This window comes from Syzygium oleosum, unplaced genomic scaffold, assembly GCF_021117445.2.
Source record: "Syzygium oleosum isolate NSW1041296 unplaced genomic scaffold, Sole_v2.1 Sole_v2.38, whole genome shotgun sequence".
Classification (NCBI taxonomy): domain Eukaryota; kingdom Viridiplantae; phylum Streptophyta; class Magnoliopsida; order Myrtales; family Myrtaceae; genus Syzygium; species Syzygium oleosum.
The window spans coordinates 2,406,188-2,430,814 of NW_026607522.1; the positions used below are offsets into that span (position 1 = coordinate 2,406,188).

Below are 24,627 nucleotides of genomic sequence, written 5' to 3' on the forward strand. Positions count from 1 at the left end.
AACATGTCGTACTTGGGTTGGACGACAAGTGCTTGAATCATACATGATGCGTATAGTCCTTCTCGAGTATTATTCTGTTATGAATACAAGATTAATTAAGAATCGGTTATATTTATATAGATAGTGAAAGGCCTTTCTCTAATTATAGTGATTCCTATAAGTGTTTTGTGATGAAATATTGGTTGTTTTTATGTTGTGGTGCTTCCCGGTTGAGCGGTAGGATGATCTTCTACCTTAGACCTAGAGAGTTCATTTACTGAGCTTAGGCTCACCCCAATATATTTTACAGATTTATCAAGTGAGGAGTTCAAGGGCATTAGATTAATGCTTCTGAAGATCACTAGTAAGGATCGGAGTGCACAGCGAAAGTGGAGATAGGTTTCTACATGGTATAGGAGGTTTTGATGTATATTAGTTAAAGTTAAATTATTTGTACAATTGAGGATAAGTTAGTTATTTATCGAAAGTGAAGTTAATTTATATACAAATGCGAGGTTCAAATTTTATGAAAATTCGGGATGTTACAATTCAAACCTAGGCGAGCCTCGCCGGCCCGTGCCTAGGGCCAACAAGGCCTCACTTGGGGCTAGCAAGGGCCGGCATCACCCAATCGCCCAGATTTGGGCGAGCCTCATTGGCCCTTGTCTAGGGCTATCGAGGCCTCACCCTCTCCTAGGGTTGGGAGGGCAAGTGACCTCTGCCTGCCCTCTCTGGTTATGGGCAACGACAGTGCCCCTTCGAAGAGGGCTTTGCTCGTTTATTTTTAGTTTGATTTTTTTAAAATAAATTTTTAGCATTTTTTAGTTTTTTAATCTAATTTAGATAAGATTTTGAGAAGAAAATAATGAAAAGCTACAATGTAGGAGAAATAAAATAATAATAAAAAATGTCACGTCAACGTTTTCCGTAAGCCAAATTGACGGTGTTAACAAAAGGATTTGATTGTACAAATTTGATAAGTTTTAAGACTATTATACTTTTTGAAAGTTGTAGGACTCAATTACATTTTTTCGACAAATTTTATGACTTCAAGTGCGTTTATCCCGTTAAGGTCAAACGTGAGCCAAATAGCAAAATTATGCCATGTGCCAATCATTGAGTCAAACTAAAATGCCACGTGACGACAATTTGAACGAATATTTTCTCAGCTCCAACTTCAACTAAATATAATTTATTTTCTTCACATGTTCCGAAAGCACTAGTTGATATGATGTCTTTTATTATTTAGATATCAAATAAGATATTTAGAATTTTAACAATTAAAATTGCAAATATCCGTTAATTTAAGCAGAATTCTAGTGCATGTTAAAAAGGATAAATCCATCACTGATACTTTTATTTTTGCACTAAATTCAAAATCGTCTCTAATTTTTTTTTTTCAAAATGGTCTCTGTAATTTTTTAAAAGATCTATAGTTTATCCGTAGGTCATTCCGGTAACAAACCAACAGCTATAATTGATAAAAGATAAAAAAAAAATTTGATACATGGCTATGAATGAAAAATCAAACAAAAGTTTTTGGCAAGCAATTGAATAATGCTATGGTAAGTCTTAGGAATATTTGCAAATACCATTTTAAGGTTTGGCACTCATTTGTATTTGCATCCTCACTTTCGAAAATAAACTAGTACCATTATGAACCAGAAATTTCAACCAAAAAAAAAAAACCCAGAAAAGAAAGTAGAGGAATAATCTTGAATTTCAGGCAATTGTACAAGGATCACAAGGATCGCTAGTGACACTATCCCTTTTTACATGCAACATAATTTCGCTTAAAATTGTGCGTTTTTGCATGTTTAATTGTTAAAATTTAAAATAATCCTATAAGATTTCTAAATGATAAAAGGACCATATTAATGAGTACTTTAAAATCCTATAAAAGTGTATTAATTTATTATTTTATATATAATTAAAGTCGAAACTGAGAGAATGTTAGCTCCTATACTCACCACATCGCACTTCACTTTGGCTGAGTGACTGCCACATAGCGGGACACATGGCATAATTTTGACACTTGGCTCACATATACCCAATAAGCATCAACTTATTAATTTGCTATGTCCAAACTTCATTTTGCCTATTTAGTCTAAATTGTAAAAAAAAATGGTATAACGGAAAATATCTTTAATTATGTATTCTCAAATGATATGATCCTCTATCAAAATTATATAATCCATATAATTTAGCAAAACTCATTTAATCTACTATCTATTCCATGGTTAAAGTCGGAGCGAAGACATGAATTTCAATCTGTCTCTGTAATTGCCACGTGATGAGATACATGACATAGATTTAGCTTGTCCGTGCGATTACATCCGACTTGTCCCGCAATTGGGGTGCATTAGGAACCCAATTTAACCCAATCTATTTACTATCTTGTCCCAATGGTGCGTGTCACAGACATGTTTGGGGAAAAAGGTATAGGGAAAGAAAATGAATGGAGGGAAGGAAAATGGAATGAAAGTGAGTGGGAAGGAAACTAACATAATGCTTAATAACATTCTTAATAAAACTTTTACGTGGTTACTAACTTTTAGTGTCCTTCTATGGACCTGTCTAAAAAACAAAACGAGACCACATCTCGTATGGAAATTTTTACCGAAACTTACGATAGTTAAAAGAAAGGGTTAATACCACAAAAAGTCTCAAACTTGTACATCCGTGCCATATTTATTCCAAATAGCCTAATTTTCATCGAAATCAACCTCGTTGCTTGCTTCCATGAATATCTTCAGCACCGTCAGCACTCTTTATAATGTTTGATCTCCAACAAACAATATGTTGGTAAGGTCCAAAGATAACTGTTGGTAAATTGCAAAAGAATTAGTAATTTAGAAATAATTAAGTAAAAAGTTGGTAAGTGAATCAAATACCATTCACTAAGCTAAAAATAGTCGGTAACTTATAATGGGAGATATGTTATTAAATCACTCAAATTAAGGGAGCCAATCTTGTAGACTAGTTAATAACTTTAACACATAGTTAATATCAAAAATTAAATGTTGATAGGTTATTAAGACAATTAGTAACTTCTGAAGTACAAGTAAATGTCACTATTCAAAACCTGTTGCTAGCTTACAAATTAGTTCCAAGGTAAACAAATTTCCGGTCAACTGGTTACACAGTTACCAACGCTTTCAAGAATTTACCAGCAAGGAACTGTCTTCTGTATTTTTGCCTCACGGAACACGAGCAATCTGCAAAATTAAGGCTTTCCAACGACATCATGCTTCTGATAGTATTTTCTTGTGAGTTGCTAATTGTGCAGGCACCAAAGCCTCCCCCAGTTCCAGGTAACATTCTACCCTCTCTCTTAAGCTTTATAACCAGTGTGGAAAAAATAATGTCATGGGAAGCAGTAGCGTGCAACCATAATACTAGATTTTAAGTAGCTATTGCAGAATGATCTAGCTGTTATGTATTGCAACATAAAAACCCAGAACATATGCAAGTCTACCATACGTCACATGAGCCCTGGGATTAGTTACTGTTCTAAGTAAGGATTACCTGTACGTTAAGAGATCGATTGCTACCTCCAAACGAACACATTTTGATCAAGATGCCTTAAGAAAAAGTCGCGCTCACTCAGAAAGAGTCCATATTTCCCATCTTCGACAATGATTAATGGGAATAATTGGGTGGTCTGTCAATGAATGACTGCGAGATTTGAAACATTTCATTTATACAACGGCACTCTAGGCAATGGCAAGGGGCCATATTCACCTCTCATATGTGCTGGAGAGCATAATGCGGAAAACAAATTCGTTCCCAGGAAACTGCGGAAAATCCATCAGATAAGCAAGGAGAAAGCCCTCCAATGTTAATGAGAATGAATGTTGCCCAATGCAAGTACCGTGAGAGTGATGGATCAAAGATTCATGCGATCAAAAACCAATGTCACAGAAGTTTGGTTGTGTCAAGTTAGCGATACTTATTCCTGCTTCAGGGGAAATCAATGTCCTCCAGTCAGTGAAGTGAGCACTGTGTCCGGAGATGTTGGCCTGAGCTCTTATGATGATCAACTTCTCTCAATAAGCTTAAATTAACTTATGACAGGAAGTACACTGTTAGGAAGAAAAAGACGGCAAAAAAAATTCCTTACCCAGCTGACAAACACAGAAGCCTATTTTACTCAGTATCAAGCATGTCGAATTTTCATGTGCCCTGTCAGGTATCTCAAGGTCCGAGAAGCGAATCTTGTCAACATGTAACTTCTCACAATCACAAATGTGTAAAGACTTCAGTTTCTTGAAACTTGAAGGATCAGGCACCTCAACCAAAGATTTGCACCCTTCTATGCACAAGTCTTCCAATGAATCCAGTATTCCTTGAACCTCCACGAGATTTTGACACTGTCCTAGATGTAGTTTTGTGAGCTTCTTCAAGTTCGATAAATCCGGCAATCTCTCGAGCAGAGGAAGTTCACCTAGCTTTAACATTATCAAATTCTCCAAATCCTCAAAGCTTGGAATTTCAGTTACACCATGGCAGTCCCAAAGGTGAAGTTCAGTGAGCTTCTTCAAGTTTGAGAGATCAGGTAATCTCTCCAGCAATGGAATTGCTATAAGCTTCAAAATTCTGAGATTCCCTAAGCCGCTAATACTTTGAACATCAATCAGATTATGACAGTACTCTAAATGCAGCTCACTGAGCTTCTTCAAGTTCGATATATCAGGTAATCTCTCAAGTGAATTGAGTGCTCTAAAGTCCAAAATTTTGAGATTCTCCAAATCATAAAGGCCTTGAATACCTGTTACTGCTGAAGAATCAATCCTCAATTCTGATAGTTCCTTCAATTCTGATAGATCTATAGATGTTTCCATTGATTGAGATGATTTAACCAGCAAGCATCTTAAATTTGACGGAAGGCTAGGGAGGAACTGTAAGTTAGAGCAAAGAAGTTCAAGTTTCTTAAGCTGAGAAAGAAGAACAATATCTTTATGGAGAGCAACTATGGTGTCACATGACAACTTCAAAGACTCAAGATTGCATAAATGTCCAATCCACCATGGTGATGGATACTGTACAAGCTGAGATGATTCTACAAAAATAGAATCCTCTTTGGCCAATGGAACTTCTCGAATGTCTAAATCCAAATCTATTAAATTTATCAGGTTTGATAGATCAGGAAGTGTCGTCATAGATTGAGTGGAAATTTGTACACTGATCAGGCTTTCAGGTAGTCTTGGTACTTGATATATTCTAGTGTTTGAAAGTTTCAAGACCCTCAAAGATAATAACCTCCCAATACCATCAGGAATTGCCCCCTTCAAACGCCAACAGAACTCAGCATCTATCTCTTCCAGCTTCTCCAACATCCCAACTGAACTAGGTATGATTCTTATGGAGCTACCATACATCCTTAAAACTTTCAAATTCTTCAACTTCCCGAGTGAATCAGGCAGCTCCTCAACATGCGTGTACGATAGATTTAGAAGGATTAGTGATTCCAAATTACCAATTGAGTCTGGAAGTCTCCTTAGCAACTTACACTTACTTAAAGACAAGTACTCAAGCTTCACAAGCTCTCCAATTTCTGGAGGAAGTTGAGTAATTTCAACATTTTCCAAAGAAAGCCTCAATATCGACATTAAGTTACCAATTGATCTGCAATTGTTTAGTGAAAGACATTCACAAGCACTGAGAGTTTCCAGCGTTTTCATCCCTCTCCATTCTGGAATCTCTCTTATAGAAGTCCCGTCAATGAGAAGTTCTTTTAGAGATTCTAGGTTACATATCTCTTCTGGCAACTTGCGGAGTTTAATGCAAAACCTCAAGTTCAAAAAAACCAACTGCGTCAAATGCCCTATAGATATGTCAATTTGGACCAACCTTGCACAGTTTTCGAGGATTAAGTGCTCTAAGTTTACATTTGCCGAGAAGTCCGGAGTTCTATGCAAGTGTGCACAACCAGTCAAGTTCAAAACTTTCAAATTCCCTGCCATCTGTAAAAGAGCAATCATATAACTATGAAATCATGGATCAAATAAGAGGAGGCAGCCACAGAAACATTGTGTCTATCACAAAATAATCTTACCTTGATGTGAGTCCAACCAACCCAACTTTCTGAAAATTTACTCCATGATAGATCGAGAATGACTATGTTCATCATGGAAAGGTTGATCAGTTTAATATCCAGAGGAAATTGATGCCATGAAAGCCATCTCAACTTGGAAAGCATAGGCGGATGCTTTTGTATGTTGGCTGCAAAATCATTTGAAGGCCAGTTTTCCGGGACGACCCTCATTTCAAGGTATTTCAGATTTGATAGCCTCTCAAATTCTTGGTTTGCATAATAGCATTGCAACTGATTGTCAAACTTAAGGGAAAGAGCCTCAATTTTTTTGGATCCCTGCTAGCAAGAAAACAAAAGGGAAAGCACATGATCTCTATTTAAATTAATTTTTGAAAGAAGTATAATTTTCCCCAAAACTTGGAAAGAATATTTGAGCATCAGTCTAACAGTTGAATAAGCTATGACAGCAACGAAAAAGGCTTAAGAATAACTCCCCTTGGATATTAAGCACAAAATTAAAGCGAAATGTATGAACTTAGTCAGTTTGATGGGGACCAAATAATAGAATTAAATGGTACCTTCTTTTTCATCAGAATGTCCAAAGCTTCCTCATGATCCCACAATCTGGTCTGTTTTTCCAATTCCATGTTACATTCTCGACGAACAATGTCTCTACCAAGGTCTCTTAGCTGATTGTGCATCCACAGCTTATTTTCTTTCAATTTTATCAAAGACAACTGCTGAAGGACACGAAGGCCTTCACCTGGGAAGATATTGGTTTCGTTCCACATGTGAATTACAATCCTTATATCAAATCCAACAAAGAGACAAGCAATATCCAGGAAGATATGTTTTTGCGAATCATCCAAAGCATCATAACTTATTTTCAGCTTTCTCTTGACTTCCTCGTGAGGAACTTTTCTCAACTTCTTCAATGTAACATCCCAAACATCTTTGCTTTTGCCTGATAGCTGTGAACCTATTACGTCAAGAGCAAGAGGAAGACCTCCTGTAGTTTTGACTACTTCTGTGGAGAAAGCATCATATTCATCTGGAGGATAATCACTTCGAAAAGCATGATTGCAAAAAAGTTGAAGAGATTGATTGAAGTCCATGCTCACAAGCTCATAAGTACAGGCAACCTCAGGAACATCAACAATATCCTTGTTTCTGCTAGTTATAATAATCCTACTTCCTAAACCAAACCATGCAGGCTTTCCCATAAGTGAATTCAAATGAGTCCTTTTGTCAACATCATCGAGTAGAACAAGAACCTTTTTGCCAGACAACCTTTCTTTAATTGTCTTCATTCCTTCATCCACATTACTGATAGTAGTCCAGTTTCTTTTGAGAATATCGGAGATTAGCTGATTTTGCAAACATTCGATACCCTTCAGCTCTGAAGTTTCCTTGATAGCAGAAAGAAAGCAACAATCTTCAAAACCATGGGACAGCTGGTTGTAGATGATTTTGGCAAGAGTAGTCTTCCCTACACCCCCCAAACCATAGATCCCAAGAATCCGTGTGTCCTCTGAATCTCCACACATCATTCTATTGATTTCTTTCACATGATTTTCAACTCCGACCAAGCAGTCGGTCACTAGCAAATAAGCCTTTTTCAACTCATCCACAACCTTATGGACAATCAGTTTTACGAGCTCTCCTTCGCGCCTTATGGTATCAAAGGGAAAAAGAAGAGGAATTAGAAAATCAAGGAAAAACTATAAAGAATGTTAAGCAATGACTGAAAGCCATACTAGCAACAAGCCGCAACATCAATTACCTATTGGTCGCCCAATCACTGTCCCATCCCTTTAGCTCGCCAGCCTCCTTGAGAGCAGCCTTCCACTTGCTAATAACCTTATTGTCAAATCGTTTCTCATGCGAAGCAAAGGCCTCTCCGTAAAACCCAGTTTGATGACGGACCTCAGATGGTGCAACATTGTAGAAAATGGGCATGATCTTCTGTCTCCTTTTTTTCCTACACTCCACCATTTGGACCAACTCATTCAGACACCATTTGCTAGAGGCATAGCCCTTGGAAAAGATGGGAATTGAAATTTGTGAATGGCAGATCGCTTTTTGTAACCCAGGACCAATCTCATCTCCTACTCTTAGTTCTTCATTGTCTCTATATGTGTGGATACCAGCAGCTAATAAGCTGGTATAGAGGAAATCAACGATGCCTGATCGGGTATCGGGCCCTCTAAAACTCAAGAAAACGTCGTAGTCATATCCAGATGACATGGAGGTTGATGATGGTGAGTCTTCCATCTGTAATGGTTCTTCCAGATGCAGCAACATCGTTTCTGGAAGCTGTGCTGGGTTATGTGTAGCAGCAGTGGCTTTAACATTACTGCCGTTTCTGGGCAATAGGGATGCACAGCCACCAATAGAATTGACCTCAAATTCCTTTTCTGATACAGGTGCTATTCCTTCTTCCCCGTTTGGAAACTCTGTCTTTACACCTGTTTAATGTTTACCCAGCAAGACACAACAAAGAGGATACAATTCATTGAACCATACAAGATATCTCAATAGACCTCTGTTTTGTTTTGGAGTAAATTGATGAGAGCCCCACTTGATTTAGTATGGAAAGGAAGAACTGAAAAACGCAAAAAGCAACAATAACTGCAATAACAACCATTTAAAGAACAGGACAGTTAAAAAGAATTTTGTTTCCACATATCACCTATTTAGCATGGTTACTTTGTAAAATACACAAAAAATATGCAGGTAAATCCATCAACTTCAGTCGGACCATGTTAAGTAAGAAAATTGTGAAAGAAAAACTGAATAATGCAATGGAGGTCTAATGGTATAAGAAAAAAGGCTGTTAAGATTTTCTCATTTGTTGTACCCAGGTTTGGCAGCAATTTACTCACTCATCAGTATGTCATTTCAAAGGGGAAAAGTCATTAAACATCAGTTGATTTTTATTGATATGGCAATGTAACTGAGAAACTAAATGACCTCGTAGTGGAGTTTCCAGATCAATTTTATCAACCGTTGTTTCGAAAATGCTCTACTCAATGATAATGCTATTACACATTTCTCACACAATTTAAAGAATTATCCAGTGATAACAGTAACTAAATATATAAAAGTCATCGAGACTGATCTGTTGGCTCCAAGTTTGTGTATTTTACCCCTCACCAAATGGTAGAATTCTCTCAGATGATAGGTGGAACTAGTGGGCAGAACTTTGAATTCATAAATTTGTGATGAACTAATTAGATAGTTCTCTAAGTTCAGAATTCTTCAGAAAATGATCCACTCAACAACACAAATTGGATGCGGAAAATTTTAAAACTATGGAGAGTAAAATGCTATTTTGAATTTATTACCTGAGGTGATATCTTGAGACATTGCCAAAGAAGTGGATAGTTGCTGTTTGACGGCCTGCAGTTTTGGTGGTTTAATGATCATTCTTGCGAAACTTGCATATTGATACTGTTGGAAAGAAGGCACCAATTGTTCCATCTGAGCCCCATAATCATTTGGTAGGTCAAGCACTTCTTCTTCATTTAGCAGAGTTGAAACAAGCGGGGTTGGAGAAGGGGCACTGGCTGGGGGATCAGATGAAATAGCATTTGATGATGACGCCCCAGAGGATTGAGGGGGAGGAGGAGGAAGAGTAATTAATGATGACTGAAATTGTCCTGAAGAAGACAACAAGGAACATGTGAGGTTGGACAATATGGAGGACTGACCATTCCTGTCCAATGTGATGCCACATTGTGAATCGAAGTTTTGATTCAGAGAAGGGCATGCAGATTCTGAAGGTGTGCCAGCACTAGCCCAAGATCCATCCTCAGCTGAATGAACTGCTGCTTCTAACTTGGGAGGTGGCATTAGTGGCAGAATTGAGGTTGACCCAGTATTGGACCATACAGGCAGTTCTTGAGCTTCGTTCTCTTTAATACTCATATTAGCATCTCTAGAAGGTATAATAGAGTAGGCTTCTTGGTCTCCGTCCTGCGGTTCTTGGAGTTCAATCTTCTTTGTTCTTTCTGCTATTTGATTCTTTTTTTCCTCCTCATCATTGGGAAAATCAACCGGAGCGGCAGAAGTAGCAGCATCCATTTGCAAGGAAGTAATCTACTCACAAATGAGAAAAAAATGAATGACCTCTCTAGCAATATAAACACCACAGATGCTTAGTATACCAATGAAGCAATACCTCTGCCCCAAATTCTTTGCAGATCCCAAATAGCTCAGTTTCAAAATCAAGCATCAGAATATTCGCCCACATGAATGCTTTGTCAGACACTGCATCCACATATACATGTATAAATCAAGACATTGTCAACAGAAGGCATCTGTCAGCAAGAACTTTTTGCTTTTTGGCTTAGAAAAATTACTCATATGAGCCCCTGAAATGCAGTACCCTTTAAGAAACAATGCCGTATCATGAGGTAAAATAATATAAAGACAATATATGTGCAGAATCACGGCCTCTGACCTAGCAAATTTCAAAGTCAGTTAACAACCAAGTCAAAATACAAGTTCATAAACTTGCAGAAGATAAGTGAGTGAAAAAGGTCTTTTACACAGCTGCAGCACGATCCATACTTCCTGAAAACTAATGAATCGACTAAGGAACATGATTCCCTGAGTTCGTAGGATAGACAAAAGCTCCAAGGATTTTCAAAATTAAATTCCTACAAATGTTTATATCCTTTTACTAACTTGTTGAAATCACATTGAAGAGAGAATTTATTCCAAGACAATTTCTTGTGCCCATAAAATCCATTAGATCTAACAAGGAAACACCTAGGGAAGTGTGTCTAGAGAAAGACCTTCAACAAGGAGCAAGCAACCCCTGGCGAAGTAGGCATGCATGTCTGTTGGTCCCACCATGAGTTGGTCAAATTGATTATTTATGGGGTCAGAAGACAACTGAGGCTAAGCAACAGCTGCTCAAGGTTTGTTATCTTATGCGGCCATGGACCTATTAAGTGAGTTTTCTTTCTGTGTAGGTATATCTCTGTGCTAAGTTGCGGATCCTAAGACAAGAATTAAACATGGCAAGCAACATGATATTAGCTGGCTGATACTATTGGTGACTCACAGTTAGTAGTCGAAATTACTTGATAGTGACAGGCAATGACCCATAAAATCATATTTTCAGGGTTGGAGTGGTTTTCCATTTGGCTTGCTAATCATGGTTCGTTGACAAGAGGCAGACAGTTTTTCACATGCACCTCCAATCACAAATCAGACTTCTGGGAAACAAAGTTGTTTCTTCTCAGACTTTGAAATGTGCACTTGACCCTTGCGGGCCTAACCCACAAAACAGGAAAACACATGCTCTCCAAATTACTCTGAGATTTATGCACTAGCACTTCAAAGCATCATAATAAGGTTCAATATTTCATACTGAATCAAAGAGACTTTCTATTAATTCTCATTTTCTGGAAGTACTTTTTTTGATGTTTCAAAATACAAAACTAGCAGTCATTGGTACCAGCCAAGTGCAAACGAAAGTGTCAAGGATCCTTGACCTGTAATGATTCACTCGATATTAGCAAACCAGAAAATATTGAGCATATAAAAGCTTACCGTAAGCATTTTCGGAAACACTCAAAGCTTCATCTGGTAGTTTCCTGCGAAAGAATCTCCCGAGTGAGGCAATACTGTACTGCAGTGTACTAAGAATCTAAGATGGATCATATCCTTACAAACGAGCATCTCAAAATAGTTTATATACACATCTCTCTTCTTTTTTCAGGTTGCTTGCTAATTAGCATACACCCATATCACCACTAGAGAAAAGAAATGAGAAACAATGAGAAAGGTCATCTGTCTTCAGTATATGCTTGACATTATGCAGTTTTTGATGGACTGATACACAATTATTACCTAGGGACAGCTCTTTATTCATTAATTTCATGAGGGAGGCTTCTTTTCATTCATGAAGTATTATTAATTGGCAATTACCATTATTAGTACTTCTACTTTTTAGTGTAATCGATGGGCCTTGAAGCTGCTACTGTTCGAGAGTGCATAAAAGATGCAATCTGGCTCACTTCTCTTCATAGGTTTGATAGTGACACCTCTTTAACTGATTTGCCTGTGTTTATTCTAAAAGATTGGATTGATTTTATGTTTGCTAAATGTGATCCTTAGAAGCCAGATGACCCATTGTGAATATTGGCGACCGCTAAAACAACTTACCAAGTGGACGTGTCATGGTTCAATTCATTGATTTGGTCTAGCTGCAAGTCCCAGTCACTCAGAACACTAGGAATAAACAACTCCTCAATCATCCTCCGCACTTCAGACATTGAAGGGAGCATACCAGGACATTGGGCTACACAAACCATTGCCACATGCAGCAGCCCTGTTAATTCCTCTACATGCTGGTATGACAGGAGCTCGGGATCGAAAACATCAATAGTCCCGTCCAGCTCCTCTTGAATCGCACTATGGACCCAGCTGGGAAGATTGAAACTATTAGTAGGTGCTTTCCCAAGCAGAAGCTCCAGAAGCAACACCCCAAAGCTATACACATCTGCTTTTTGGCAATCAGCGACCTCTGATGCAGGGTGATTGGAAGGTGTCTTGAGTTGGTTCAGGCCATAGTCTGAAACCTGTGCATCATATGTTGCCGTGAGGAGGACATTGGATGACTTGATGCTTCCATGGTAGACATTGGGACCTTGAGAATGTAGGTACTCTATTCCCCGGGCAGCTCCAAGTGCAATGGCACGCCTAATTTCCCAGCTTAGCGGGCTCATTCCTGTTTTTCTGAATCCATGTAGAAGTGCAGATAAACTTCCCATGGGCAAGTAATCATACAACAGTGACTTTCCCTGGTACCCCCTCAAAGGAATTATGTTCTCGTGATCCATTGCTCCAAGCATTTCCATCTGCTCCTTAAATTGCTCTGTAGATGAAGCCAAATCCCTTAGCTTCTTCACCACCACTGTTGTCCCTTCCTTCAAAACTACCTTGTAAGATGTCCCGATGCTCCCTTCCCCAAGAACCTCCGCATTACCATTCAAAAACTCCCTGAAACTAAATGACATCAGTGGATTGCCTAAGAAGACCAACTTATCATTTTGTGGATTCATCTCTTTTTTCTCATTGAGCAAAGTTGACTCCAGCAATGGTGGGACATTAAGAGGAGAAGGGGAACTAGGAGGGGAAGTGGAAGAATATTTCGGTGAATTTATGCCGAACAACGTTACAGAAGTTGATGAAACCGCAGCAGCAGAAGGAGGAGGAGGAGGAGGCAATAATGATGAATGGACTTGTCCAGGAAAAGAAGATGTGTGATCGGACAGTACAGATGGCTGACCATACCCATCCAATGTGGGGCCATGTTGTGGATCAATGTTTGGATCCTGTGCAGAGGGGGCTGCAGATGAAAATTACATCCCATAAGACACCTTGCAGAATTGTGATGGAAAATGAAGAACACATGAAAAATACGTGCAAAATCGTGACAATGACCTGGTACATTGTCCGGTTTATAAACATGCAAACCCTTAATCAATGTTCATGAACTTGCACAAGAGTGACTTCAATTGCAGATCGCTTACAAGTTACATTGAGGTGCAAGATGATTAGAGCTGATGAGTCAACTAACGAACAGGATTCCCTGAGTTTTAGGGCAAATACGAGCTCATGAGGATCCTCAGCAAATGAACATTTTAAAGGTTTTCATACCACCATTTACTAGTTGGCTCCTTTCAAAATGAAGAAATTACTATTCCATTGCAATTTCTTATATTGTTATACCCTAACATCATTTAGATTTTAACAAAGTATCATTTGCAGGAATTGTTTCTTATCTAGTAAGCTCCATAGAAGAGTAAGAAGTCTCACTACAAAGTGATAAAAGAACTAAAAATGGCCTGGGATACGGGTTCTAGATGAGGGATACTAGAAGTGGACTCACAATTGTACTTGGTAGGAATTCAAAGTTAAGTGAACCGGCAAGGGAACAACTAATTTTTGAGGAAGGTAATGTATGTGCCAATTGGCTAGATGGTTATAATTTGTTCACTAGAGGCAACGAGTTTATTCGCAATAGGCCTCCATGAACGGTTATGCTACTTCTGCAGGAAAACAAACTTGTTTCTGTCCTAGACTTCTGAATCTGTACTTGATGTCAGCAGATCTAGAGTCCCACGTCATAGTCAAATTGAGAAGAAACAATATACCGAGACTGAATTTACGATATAATTTTACAGAGTAACATGGCAGAATCCTTAGGATTTTTTAATACTGCGCACTTCTTGAAATACCAGTTATAGTTGAAGCATGCAAAAACATTATCAACAACATTGTTTCCTCACTATGTAAAAGAGGTGGTGGCAGTGGTGCTCCGCCCAAAGGTGGCGGAGGGGGTGGTGGAGCTCCTCGCAATGGCAGCGGAGGGGGTGGTGGAGTGCCCCAAGAAGGTGGGGGAGGCGGAGGAGGTGGAGGTGGGGCTCCATATGAAGGGGGAGGCGGAGGGGGAGGTGGGGCTCCATATGATGGGGGAGGTGGAGGGGGAGGTCGAGCTCCACGTGATGGAAGAGGGGGTGGCAGAGGTGGGGCTCCACGTGCTGTAGCCAGATGATTCTTCACCATATGGAGACCCAGATCCGCACCCTGATGATTCTTGTACTTCACATCATCCACAACAATGTCTTTTACAGCATCATATCCAGAATCTGCCTTCACGTCATGTCTGAGGTTTCCATCATCTGATGCACGATCTTGAAATGAATGAGCATCCACGTCCTCCTTCCATACCTCTTTCACATCACCATCTTTAGGTTTGCCTTGCAAAGTACTTACATCACTCTCCCTCTCCCATTCTTGTGCTTCTATCGCATTAATGAATATCTCTTCGACCTCAAAGAACTCCTCAGGTGAAGCACTTTCAGCCTCATTTCCATCTTCAGCAGTCGTGGCTGAGGTGGGATTAGGTACAACAGCATCAGCATCCACAAAGAGTACCTGGTACAGAGATGAGTAAATGCACTCAACTCCCGCAACACCATGAACCAAACATTCTTAGACAAAAAACAAGGAATTACCTCCGCCTTAAAGTCCTTGGGGAACTGATCCTTGGAATCCCACAAAGCATCGACCTCATCACGATTCAGCACCAATATATTTGACCGTACAAAGGCTGTGTGAAAGACAATTCTAAGCATCATCTCTTCTCGAACTAGATCCTCGTCCAGGTGGATACACTCAAGAACAACATCACCTTGGACACGGCATTGAATATCAATTTTGACCAGTATGCTTTCCGCCTGCAAGAACAAATATAAGTACTTTTCATTTGCAGTTTTATTTTTTTCTTTACTCTCCAATTTATTTCTATTACCTGTAAATAAAAACGGGCATGCTTTTTCATATCAGAACTTGAAAAGAGGAGCTTAGAGCTTCTATTGGCTGGTGTCGAAGGGTCCGGACCATACAGACGAACAACTGGCCTACAACCTGTGCCTCCATCAAAAAGAGGAAGGTGTCTAAGAATCAGGCAATCCAAAAGTAAAGGCGTATCAGAAGGAGGCCACTCTGAACCCAAGTTTCTCCTGGAAATGTACTGCAGATATCTCAACTGTGAAGGCTGTGGATTTAAAGGAGACAAAAGATGAAGAAGCTCCTTAGGAGCTTGCTTGTAGACCATTTCAAGAGTCTTCTGCTCTCCATTATACTGTTTACGGTACAAAAGAAGACCAGCAAGCATGAACGCGAGCACAGGCCAACCTCCCCTTTCACAGTGCATCAAAAGCACGTTTTGTTGCCCTTCCAGTGACAACCAGCTTTCAATTGATCTGAGGAAGTGGTGTATCATTTCAAGTGGCAGCAGGGGACAACCCTCATACTGCCGAGGATAGTCCATCACCGTCATGTCATAATTAGACAAGATGTCTGAGATTTGACTCCGCATCTCCCCTTCTCTAAAGTTGAAGACCATGAAAGAAGCATCAGGAAAGAAATCCTGAAGCTGTGCTACAATGCCGCCCATGTAGACCTTGTACTCATCTTCTTCCAAGACATCCGTTGAGAAGCAACAATCGAAGACTGCAAGAGAAACAGCATAAAAAAACGAAAAAGATGAAGCCACATTTTTGTGTTCAGATACATCGAACAATAATAAAGCCAAGTAACAACAATAAAGGAATAAATCAGCTCGATGCTGCCCATCTTAGAACATTGGATATAGCTTCTCCCACAAACGAAGAGTAGAAGCAGTTTACACGAGAAACATCAAGAAGAGTTCTTCCTCATAGAAGAACTGGTAGCAACTTTTGACTTAAGAAGTAGGGACACGAGATCAATCCAAACATCCCCATTAAAACAAAATGCCCTTGCATACGTGTTTAGAGTTTTTAAGAATGAACATCACAAACAGTGGTGGAGGTATCACTAGCAATTTAGCATACGGCCTCGGAAATATCAAGAAAGGACTTCACCCCGTGTATCGCACTTGCAATATCAACTACCAAGAGAAGAAGGAACGGTGCCGACTAGCTTGGGTAAGCAAAGAATGAACGGACAATCAAAAAGGCAATACCCATCTAGTGGATAGGACATAACACAAAGCAGCATGTCAACAGTGGAAATGGACACACCGTCAAAAACTCGGTCATTTTGCGAAGATCTTTAGATAAAAATTCGGCAAGGTGGAATGAGCAAACTAACCCAGAATCATACAAAACCCCAATTTGATGAATGATAGTTGCACCCCAGGCACAACTTTCTAAAAATGCACATCCAAAGAACCCAAATTGAGCCAAACGTGCCCAATTCGACGAGGAAGCATCAATCATGCAGCTCCAAAGCATCAAAAGAAACGAACGGATTGGATTGGGCCGGAAAGAGGGGTCGGACAAAACGTACCATAGACTCTCTCAGAGATCTCAAGAAGCCTATCCGGCGGCGTCCGATAGGAGAACCGTCGTCTGAACAGCGCCATCTGCGTGGCGCTGTTTCTCCGCCGATCGGATCCAAAGCTTTTGATTCCGTCGGACGCTTTCCCAGCCGGATCAATCAATCATGGCGGATCTCGCGGCGCGGTCGAATCTCAAGAACCTCCTTCACGACCCACCAACCGCCATGAACACGAGCCGAAACCAGATCTAACCACGGAGAAAGGAAAAATTTTTCCCTCTCCCCGCAAATCAATCGAAACCAATCCCGACCATCCGGGGACCAAAACGAAACCCAGCCGAAACCCACAACGCGAACCCCGAAAAGGGCCGAACCCAGACCCGAATGTGCCGCGATTCTTGAAGAGAAAAAGCTCGTGGGGATCGAGGGTTCTTGAGGGGTGGTGGGGGGGCAGGGAGGCAGGCAAATTCGCAGGCGATAAAGTTAGAGAATTTGGGAATTGCCGGAGGTGGGTGAGGACGAATTAGGGTTCCGAGCAGGCATGGCGGATCAGGCGGTCGGAGGGAGGAGGAGAGAGAGGGAGAGAGAGGAGTGGACTGACATGGAGAAGGAGGAGGAGGAGGAGGAGGAAGAAGGAAGACACACTAAGGTGAGACCATTACACCTTCCTCTGCAACACAAGAACCTGGAGCAGGAGATGTCCCCGAAAAGAAGCTGACAAAAGGAAAAGTAAAATGATAAATGGAAAAAAAAAATTGAAAAAATTGAAAAAAGAAAAACGGGAGAAATTGTGGTTGGATGGATCGAACTGGATTAATAAATTGATCTTTGCAATTGGATCGGCGCGTGCGTACACGTGGCGGCTACGACTCCCTCCCCTCTCCCCCCCTTCTTCTGTTTTCAGACACGACATGATCCTAGAGAGAGAAAGAGTAGAGAGAGAGAGAGAGAGAGAGAGAGAGAGGTGTGCGTTATGCGAAAGCTCATTGCGTCATAAAAAGCTTCGGGATCTTTCCCCTTCGGTCTTCTTGGTCATCATGATTTCCGTGGAGCAAAGTTCCCGTTGAGTAATTACGCTCGTTAATGACCAGAATGATTCGTGAACTTTAGCATTGTGATCCTTATCCAATAGGTACACGGCTATGCCCGTAAATATTTAGGGGCTGGGGGCGTTAGTATTGCAGGTGCGAGGTTCAACTCTCGCGCTTTGTAAAAAACAGAGCAAAAATTAAAGAGCAAAGAGAGCTAGAGATAGAACAAAGTAAAAAAAATTAAATGTGCTTTGTCGCCCCTGAACTTTTAATATGTTCAGTATACATATTCAATGAAATTGTTCGATGTTGTGTTATCCTTCCATTAATTCAAGTTCGGGGACGATATCGAACATTTTCACGTAGTACAAGAATCGAATTGAACATGTGTCAAAAGCCAAAATTCCATATCGAACAAATTTAAAGTAAAAGGATCATGGTAATTATTTCGAATTAAATAGACATGACAAGTCTCTAGAGAGCACTTATCACGCGAACCTTTTATGGCAAAGAAAAATAAGGTGAAAGAGGGTCACTGTTGCGACCTAAAATTTCTCTCAGGCTAATGGATTATTAAGTCTAAACTTAATTCGGGCCCTCCCAAGCCCTACCAATTCGCAACTTAGGGTTTAAGTTTTTTAAAATGCAAAAGTTTTCATGCTTGGAGTCGCCACTAATCTATTTGTGGTAGGTCGATTAGAAACCTAAATAAAACATAGGGAGATATGTTTTATTCCTACGAACCAGAGATTCTAAGCTCGGGGACTTGGTTACGCTAGATCTAGTCTAACGCCCTTTCGGTACCTTTTCTTTTCAAAAAATGTTTATGCAGGCAGTCTGGATCCATTTTATTACCTAATTACTAACATGTGAGGTGTTCATGCGGGTGCGCAAACTACCAAAGTAACACACAATAATCAAAACATTAAATAAATTGCAAGATTGGGAGAATTACTTACCTCGAAGCAACGTAAGCATCTGCATTGTTAGCTAAAAAATCACATCAGCAATCCTAATATAATTTCTAATTAACAAGCGGTTCACTCAATATTTTTTAGGATTTTCACTTATTTAGATTAAACCTAACCTATATGTAATTACGTGCAAAAATTAACATGCAATTAATGCAGCCTACATGCAAACTATATGACACGCGACGACGTGACCTAATTCTAATGACGGACAAATGATTTATTTTTGGTATTTTTCAATGAAATTCGAAATAAAAAATGCCAATTATCTAAGCATGCAATTTTAGACTAAAGAAAGCAAATTAACCTATTCTAGAACACTCTTTTTGGTATTTTTTTTATCGAAATTCGAAATTAAAATCAACCCGAAATGAACTATCAAGGTTAGAATAATATCTAATTAAACTAGGAAACAAATTACCCTAATTCCTAATTTAAATTAGAAATTATCTTATCTTTCTAGCAAATCTTGGTTGTCCTATTCTATTCAAAAAAATGTTATCTAGATATATTATAAACATGCAACATTATCTTCAAAGAAATCAATTCAAATTGCATCTAATCTTTTTGGCTTTTCTTTTAAAGAAACAAAATCAAATAAGAGATAAACACCACCATCAAATCAATATCCACAATCCGCAAAATTTTTCTTATCAAATTTAAACGAGGCAAAGAAATCAAACTAACGGTCATATCTATAGGGTTATAGATATCGACAGAAAGTTGATTGGTCAAATTCGGAAAGCAAATAAAATCTATTATCGTGTCCAAGTGATTATGGACAAGATAACGATTTTCCGTATCGCCGCGTATCGTACCTTAGGGATAAGGTCGAATAGTCGTCCAGATACGTTGCTAAATTAGGCAAAATTCCTAATTTTAAGTGTTTCAAATATTGCGGATATCCCAAATATTATCCTAAGATTTAGCAATCCACCAAATAATATCCACGAAATATTCAAACACCGAAAACTTAAGAAATTAAATATTTCAAAAAATATTCGGATAATGATCTTACCTAATTTGCGGATATCTTCCAAATTCGAACTCGGTGCCGGATCGGGCTTGCGGATCGGAACGGGGTGTCGACGGCAACGTCAGCGAACGACAATGGCGGTGGGGGGTGGGTCGGATAGGCTCCGGGCTCACCACGGTGGTAACAGCCTGCTGGACACTCGCTGAACTCCAAAGAGCCGCTGGGATATGGCAGATGTGACGGCAGGAGCGGCAGTCGTGGAACACCGGGAGACACGAGTAGTGACCACCAGGAAAAGAGAGAACTTTGCTGCTTTTTTTTTTTTTTTAACTTTTTGGCTGTCTCCGTAAGTTGTGTGGCTTCTCAGCAATCAACACATCGCAAGGCAAGGCAGGGACAGCAGCAACTCGCACGGGCAGGATGACAACGCTACGGGGACACTGCAGGACAACGCCTGGTTGCTGGACTGATCGCTGATGCTGCTGATTGCTGGGGTGAATCGAGCAGGGAGGGGACGCGACGAAGACTCGTCGCTGCTGGGTTCGCGATGAGAAGGCAGCAGAGTCTCCGGATCAGCAGCGACGACAAGATCGATCAGGGAAGCCTGGGAGCAGCAGATCACCGAGAGTGCAGGGACGAGCAACAGGAGTCGTTGTTGCAGTTTGGATTAGGAACAGCTCGTCATCGCTACTGGACTTGTTGTGATGATGGCTGCTGTTCACGATCTGGAGGCAGAGCAAAGATGATGACCATGAATATATTATATTCAAGGAAAGAAAACCAATCAAATTTCCTCATCTTTAGAATATATTATATTCTGGCTCTTTTCAATATTTTGGCCTTCTTGCTCACGCCCATGAACGCGACCAGATTCCACTTTCCTCTTTTGTATTTTATTGTTTCCCTTTTGTACGGAGATACAAAGGAAATCAAATCCTTTTTTTTATTTATTTATTTTCTTTTCTTATCCCTAACCGAGAGAATCGAGTGCCACAAGTGCTCGAAAGATCACGCCCGTTTCGAAATATCGTGCTAATTAACCAGAATTTTAGTAACATTAATTTCTGAATTGGGCGCAATATATTTTCTGATCATGGGCTCAATTAATTTCATTTAAGCTCAAAACCATTCGCTGTCGGGTCCATTCGCCGTCAGTCCGATAAATATGCAAACTATATGGGCCTAATTAACTATTAATGGAATGCTCCTAATATCTATATGCAATGCCATCTAATTATATTTTTTTGTTTAGGGGTTAAAAAAATTAAACCCTAATTTTTTATGCAATTTTTCCTAAATGTCTAGTTAAAATTTAGGTGTCAACGGTCACCTATCCCCAAGCTGTCATATAGTAAGAATCCCGAAATTTTCAATTTAAGCCAAATCTATATATCGACGTATAACTTCTGGAAAGAGATTAACGAGTCATTTGGTGCGGTCCTTTCGAAATGTTAGAAGTGAAGAAATCTCTTCATATAGAATAACAAATACCTCACTACAAGTTTAAAAACTTGGATGTATAACTTCTGCATCGCGCAAGGATGGTGAGCTGAGGAGGATATTGGATGATTTGATGTTTCCATGGAAGACTTTGGGGCCTCGAGTATGTATATACTCTATGGCCCGGGCGGCTCCAAGGGCAATGCGGTACTTGATTTCCCATATTTTTGCCCGATTTAGCTCCATGACCAATTTTGCCCGATTTCTTTCATTTCCATGTAAAAATGTGTGCAAGCTTTCCAAAATCACTCGATCATACACCAGAAGCATTTGTTCCCCAGATTCAGAGTAGTATGCCCTCAGAGGGAGTAGATTCTTGTGATCCATTGCGCCAATAGCTTCTATCCTCTCCTTGAGTTCGTCCTTGGCATCAACGTTCACATGCCCAAGACCAAGAGTCTTCACGAGCCCCCTGGACCCAGACTCCAGAACTAATCCGCGGGCCGTCCCTGACTTCCCTTTTCCCAGAGCCTCCGACTTGGTAATGGCCCTCAAGAAATCCTCCAATTCGAACGCCTTCTCGCCGAAAAACACCAACTTCCCAGCATCCCCTGCCGGTTCCTTGGCCTGAGCTTCTACTTCTCGCTGCTCGGGCGTCGTCCTCATGCTGTTACCAATCTCTCGCCTCCTAGAATTAGTTGACTTTCGTTTCAGCGCTTCCCTTCTCGGTGTCTGCGATTGCGGGAAAATTACCAAAAAAGTCCTAAATCTTTTGCAATTGTGCCAATTCAGTCCTAAACCTTTTTTTTGGTCAATTTAGTCCTAAATTTTTTGCAAATAAGCCAATTCAGTCCATTTGCCCGGCCGGCGCTGACGTGGCCGCCGGCCGGCGCTGACGTGGCCGCCGGCCGGCTGACGTGGCGCCAGCCGGCGTCCATGTGGCAATATTTTAATATTTTCAAAAAAAATTTCCATTTTTTTTTTCCTTCTCCCGCCTGGCCTGCCCGGCCAGGGGGGAGGCTCGCCGGCGAGGGCCTAGCTCCGGCGAGGTGAGCTTGGCCCTCGCCGGAGCTGGGCGAGCTCGCCATGGCAGGGCGAGCTCCGCCTCGCTAGATCTGGGCGAGGGCGGAGCTCACCCAGCGGCGGCGAGGGCCCAGCTCGCCCAGCTCCGACGAGGGCCCAGCTCGCCTCGCCGGAGCTGGGCCCTCGCCAGCGAGCCTCCCCCCTGGCCGGGCAGGGCAGGGGGGAGAAGGAAAAAAAAAAAGAAAATTTTTTTCGAAAATATTAAAATATTATCATGTGGACGCCGGCCGGCGCCACATCAGCTGGCCGGCGGCCACGTCAGCGCCGGCCGGCCAAATGGACTGGATTGGCTTATTTGCAAAAGGTTTAAGACTGAATTGGCAAAAAAAAAAGGTTTAGGACTGAATTGGCACAATTACAAAAGGTTTAGGACTTTTTTGATAATTTTCCCGTGCGATTGCTGCACCATCAAATACAAATACAGCTCCTCTTTCTGCGACTGATTAGGCCGGAAGTGACTCTTCCTGGAAAGTCAAAGTCATGTAATTTGCCCTGCTTGAACCGGACCTGTTCTACAGGCTCCTATCCTCTGTTTTCTCGGGTCCACGAGTCAATAGCCAATTATATGACCCTCCAAAGAGGCCGGTGGAGTTTCAATTTAAAAAAAGAAAAAGTTGATAGAGTGATAATGGCTTGTGGGTGATTGATCCAAAGTTCAAGTCCCTTTACCATTCACCTTATCATATTTTTGACTTACATGGAAGCTAGTCTATGAATTTGGCTAGGTCTCCTCCGGTTGATGCCTAGAGATCGGACTCTTATAGTGTGGTCGGTGTGGGAGTCTGGGTCATAAAAAAAAAAAAAAAGAAGCCAATTACATGCTCATCAAAGGAATTGTTCCAAAAGCCAATTCTTATCATAGTTTAGAGATCTAGAAAGTTATTATAGACCTTGATTGGTTATAATGAAAATTTGACAGTAAATTTTACTAGTAATATCTCCCTCGTCCAATGTTTTGCAACTTCTAGTTTTATGATGTGTGAGTTGTGTTAGAAAATCTTACATCGGACGATTGGTGCATCTTGGTCATTGCGTCCACCTCCGGAGTTGTCATGCCTTGCTAGAGGAAAGTCGAACCCCGCACCAGTGACACTAGCATCCCCGTCCTACAATTCCTTTACTAGCAAGACCGCATGCCTATTGGCAAGACACGAGGTTTTCCAAGTCTTAAAGATGAGGGTTTATCTTTATTTCTAAACTTGTATGTTTGGCCTTCCCAAAAAATAAGATGTAATTGTTTGGTTTTTCCGTCGAAGTTAAAAATATTACTCAAATTTTAAAATATTATGAAAATAGGTTTATGTGAATATAATTACGTGTTAACATTTATATACTCAAAAAGTTTTAGATCCTTGAGATTGAAATAAAGCCATAATGCATGCGTCACAAAATATAAAAGAAAGTAAAAATCATTTCAAACAAGCTTTATGCACGACTCTAGTATAATTCCATGATTTAGCCAAAACATTAAATGTGCGTCAATAATTTATTAAAGAAACATATCATTTTAATATATGGCTACAAATTGGATAATCAAACAAATGTTTTCGGCAAGTGCTAGTTGAAAAATGCTACGATAAAATTCAAGAATAATTGAAAAAATCATCCTTAGATTTTGCACTTATATGAATTTAAATTACTCACTTTCCAAAATAATCCACTTGCATCTCCAGACAAAAATCTCAACCTAAAAATACCCATTCTCCGAGGTCGGGCAAATTCGGTTTGTTTCCTTTATAAGCAAAATGCAATTTTTCTTCATTAGAGATCTTTTTAAAAAAATTTGCTCATTAGGGTTCTTCTTAGATGTTGCTTCATCCGGCTGTTTTTCTTCTTCAAACATCACATTCTTCTCCTACCAGTGATTTGAGTGCACAAATGAGATAGAGAGGGAGAGTAAACATTGGCTTGCAAAAAGCTGCAAACCTGGTGAACGGGTTAGATTCTGGCCTTTAACTTATACACGTGTTCTTGACCAATTGGTGGAATTTGAACATGTGACCTCCGCTTTCTAAACTGAAAATACCCTAATACCTCAACCCACTACATCAACCCTAAGGATTAATTAATATTTTGTTAAATACAAGAACATTTAATTGAAGAATATTTTTAATAATGCTCGAAATAAAATATTTCGTGAAATCAATAAATTACCATTTATCAGTAAACGTGAGCCAAGTGGCAAAATTATGTCATATGTCCAGCCATGTGGCAATCATTGAGTCAAATTAAAGTGTCACGCGGCAAATATAGGAACTAACA

At 40.2% G+C, this 24,627-nt stretch overlaps 2 protein-coding genes across 3 annotated transcripts; both read right to left on the bottom strand.

Moving 5' to 3' along the window:
• Nucleotides 1–4,009: 4,009 nt before the first annotated feature.
• On the bottom strand, nucleotides 4,010–14,277 carry LOC115664534 (disease resistance protein L6-like). Of its 2 annotated transcripts, XM_056305654.1 has the most exons (9): nucleotides 12,197–14,277; nucleotides 11,582–11,625; nucleotides 10,200–10,288; nucleotides 9,730–10,117; nucleotides 9,364–9,585; nucleotides 7,800–8,484; nucleotides 6,595–7,687; nucleotides 6,038–6,352; nucleotides 4,010–5,945 (listed from the first exon to the last, which is right to left on the bottom strand). In XM_056305654.1, exons 1-9 carry the CDS (start codon nucleotides 13,093–13,095, stop codon nucleotides 4,068–4,070), a joined length of 5,613 nt encoding a protein of 1,870 aa, XP_056161629.1. In that variant the 5' UTR covers nucleotides 13,096–14,277; the 3' UTR covers nucleotides 4,010–4,067. The 2 variants fall into 2 exon arrangements, with proteins under 2 accessions (XP_056161629.1, XP_056161628.1); XM_056305653.1 differs by having other exon boundaries at nucleotides 9,364–10,117; nucleotides 12,197–14,273.
• Nucleotides 14,249–17,526, bottom strand: LOC130135847 (formin-like protein 20). The gene is made up of 4 exons (XM_056305647.1): nucleotides 16,874–17,526; nucleotides 15,351–16,054; nucleotides 15,055–15,276; nucleotides 14,249–14,974 (listed from the first exon to the last, which is right to left on the bottom strand). The coding sequence occupies exons 1-4, from the start codon at nucleotides 16,947–16,949 to the stop codon at nucleotides 14,249–14,251; spliced, it is 1,728 nt and encodes a 575-aa protein (XP_056161622.1). The 5' UTR covers nucleotides 16,950–17,526.
• Between the last annotated feature and the right edge of the window lie 7,101 nt (nucleotides 17,527–24,627).